Here is a 2,814-nt window from a genome sequence, read left to right on the forward strand (position 1 = left end):
TCTGCAAATGTTGAAATGCTAACTGTAAAAAAGCAGTCCAGACTAGAAGTTTGGTGCAATAATAACATGTAGTGTATGTGGCATATTTGATCGTAGTCCTTTGTGAGTATAATGGTATGTATGTTGCACTATTGAGATGCATAGTTGAAATGATACAAAGCTAGTTTGAAAGTAAATGTAAAGCAGTTGAGGTCTTTGTAAGTTGACGCATGAGGATTGAGTCCAAAATGTGCATGAAAAGCAAAAAGGAGTTTGTCCTTAATGTTTTTGCTCTGTCAGGACGGCATCAGCAGTGTTTGGAGGAGGAATGCGGTAAGTGCAGTGAACACAGTGGGCAGCAGGGGGGCAGCGTCGCTCTCCTGGATTCCCACATCTGGGATGGTGCAGGACTGGGGTAGTTGTGTTGCTGTTGAGCTGTAGTCACTGTTTTGCAGGAGGAAGTTGTGTGCGAGTGCAGAGAAGGCGTCGGGACCGTATGGCACTGGAAGGGTCTGGGTGAGGGTTTTGTGTCCTGGGTATGTCACCTGGAGATGGGAAGCAACAAATTGCATGTGTGAATGAAAGAGATGTGGAAATGGTGTGACATGTATATAGTTGTAATGCAATGTTTTCTGTATGTGGCAAAAAAAGTATGTATCCCAAAACCCTTTGAACGGATTAAAGTTGTGTAGTCTCTCTCCTCCTCTCCCTCCCTCCCCAAAAGAAAAGAGAAGAATCTAAGTAATTGCTTGAAACCAAGAGGCTATGTCCCTTGTCCTGGTTACTCTGCAACGTCACCTTTTCTATGGTTCGAGGAATGCCCTTTCATCTATGTCATGGAATCCAAACTATTCACTGCTTTGATTCTATGACATACCTAAGGGCATTGCTCGAACCATAGAAAAGGCCACATTGCAAAGTAACCAGGACATAGCCTCTTGGTTTCAAGCAATTACTTAGATTCTTCTCTTTTCTTTTGGGGAGGGAGGGGAGGACAGAGACTACTACAAGTGGACATCACATCACATCCACAATATCAACCAGTTAACATTTCCTCATCTAATTACACTTGGGGCCCCTGGATAAAACCACTAAGCTTTTTCCATGGGTAAACGTACCTACTGTTAAGCTCACCAAAATCGACCCATTTTTACTGCACCACATCTCACTTTCACTACAGATACTTGTTACAAGCATTGCAATTAACCTACACATTATTCCATGCTCACATTTTTGTACCCTTTAAGCACACCCCTGCTCCCATCATGTTTCTTTTCATCACTTGGACATTCATAACCAAGTGTCACCTCATACACAGAAACTAGCCTCGTTGTCAAGCCTCTCATTCAATGGATGTCAACATACGCTACACCGTTTTTCCGCTGCACACTTCAGTTGACAGATTCCGTCGACAACACAGTCCCTTTCTGTTTGTGAACCATTCGCATAGACATACTTTTTCGGATTCAAGTCACGCTGTGTCATTTTTTTTTCCCCCCCCAAGTACCGCACCCTTTCAGCTCACCTTACCATCACATCTAAATAATGCATATTTCAAGGGCTCCTCTTTTGGGGACACTTTTCACACGGCTTTCAAAATGGCCACTAGACAGCGTGAACACACAGAGACCCATATACTTGACATTACAGGAGCCGTGTAATGACAAACGTATCAAGTACCATCATCTTTCTTTTTCTAATCTGACCTCAAATACAGAAGTGTGCTTAATGGGTACGTTTACCCTATCTATCTATCGATATATATTTGTTCAGCCCCTCCCATTAAAGCCTGCTCTTCAATGTCGTCATCTTTGTTTATATACATACGGACCCGACTCGCATGCCAGGGTCCGTATTATTAGCCCCCTCCAGAAATGATCCCGCTCGTGTCCAATGACTAGCCAAACACGAATCCTCTCCAGCCTTTTCGATATCCCGGATAAACCCCACCCCCGGGGAACACGCAACAAAGGGGACGAGGCCACGCTGCGCCGCTTTACAAAAGAGGAAGAGAAAACTAGAGGTGCGCGTACCAATCGCCATTCCGTCTTCGAACGATTAGAATGGATTCACAAGTTTCAAAACCAATGTTCTCGAGCGGCGCTTCTCAATCCCGTTCCTCGCGTCGCCCTGCTCTGCGTATCTCTCTCGGCTCCAACAAACCGTTCCGTTTAGACGCTTCTTTTCACTCCGCTACAAAGAAGCGTCACACGTGGATGCGAGTACGCTTGCCGTGCTGTATTAAAGCTTGAATTGGAATCAGACCGTCCATTCAAAGCTAATATTAGATATCTACGAGTATGGGACGGCGCCAACAAACAAACGTACCATTAAGGACACTGTTTGCGCAGGTTCTGCGGGATCCTCTTCGTTCATATTCTCTGTCGCGCACGCGCAACATCCCGTAGGTTCTCTACCAGAATGAGTCGAGTAGTTCACCCGTTCCGAGTCTTCGGCTTTTTCCCAGTCGTTCCTTCGTCACGCAACGGACCCTTAAGCTTTACCCTATGCGGTCTGAGCCGGAAAGAGACTTCCTAATAATGTCATCAACTCTGTTACGACATTCAGTGTTATGGAAAAGAACCATCGTGGCACAAATTCACACATTTACAAACTGTCAAAAGCTACCATCTGAGACCAGAAACACATCACTTAACCGTAAGAGTAAATGATGATGATCGTAACTATCCAGCCGTTTCTAAGCAAGCTTGTCAATTCACTTATTTCTCTATCCAATGCTGTCACGTGACAAAAGAACAAACCATTCCAAAGACTCGAGAGATCAACTCGGGGGAAAACCCAAACGCTTGTCAGATAAGAGGTGAGGTGAGCTAA

At 44.8% G+C, this 2,814-nt stretch overlaps 1 protein-coding gene across 4 annotated transcripts in view; it reads right to left on the minus strand.

The window, feature by feature from the left end:
• Nucleotides 1-256: 256 nt before the first annotated feature.
• LOC107572287 (carboxypeptidase M-like) overlaps nt 257-2,814 on the minus strand; it is a 52,994-nt gene continuing 50,436 nt past the window's right edge. For 2 of the 4 annotated variants that reach the window (XM_016258707.1, XM_016258708.1), the window contains exon 2: nt 257-524. In XM_016258707.1, coding sequence (XP_016114193.1) covers nt 276-524 — 249 coding nt within the window. In that variant the 3' untranslated portion in view covers nt 257-275. Of the gene's footprint in view, nt 525-2,307; nt 2,481-2,814 lie in introns of those variants that run through there. The other 2 variants (XM_016258710.1, XM_016258711.1) reach the window with 2 other exon arrangements.

This window comes from Sinocyclocheilus grahami, unplaced genomic scaffold, assembly GCF_001515645.1.
Source record: "Sinocyclocheilus grahami isolate Dianchi unplaced genomic scaffold, SAMN03320097.WGS_v1.1 scaffold1730.1, whole genome shotgun sequence".
NCBI lineage: Eukaryota > Metazoa > Chordata > Actinopteri > Cypriniformes > Cyprinidae > Sinocyclocheilus > Sinocyclocheilus grahami.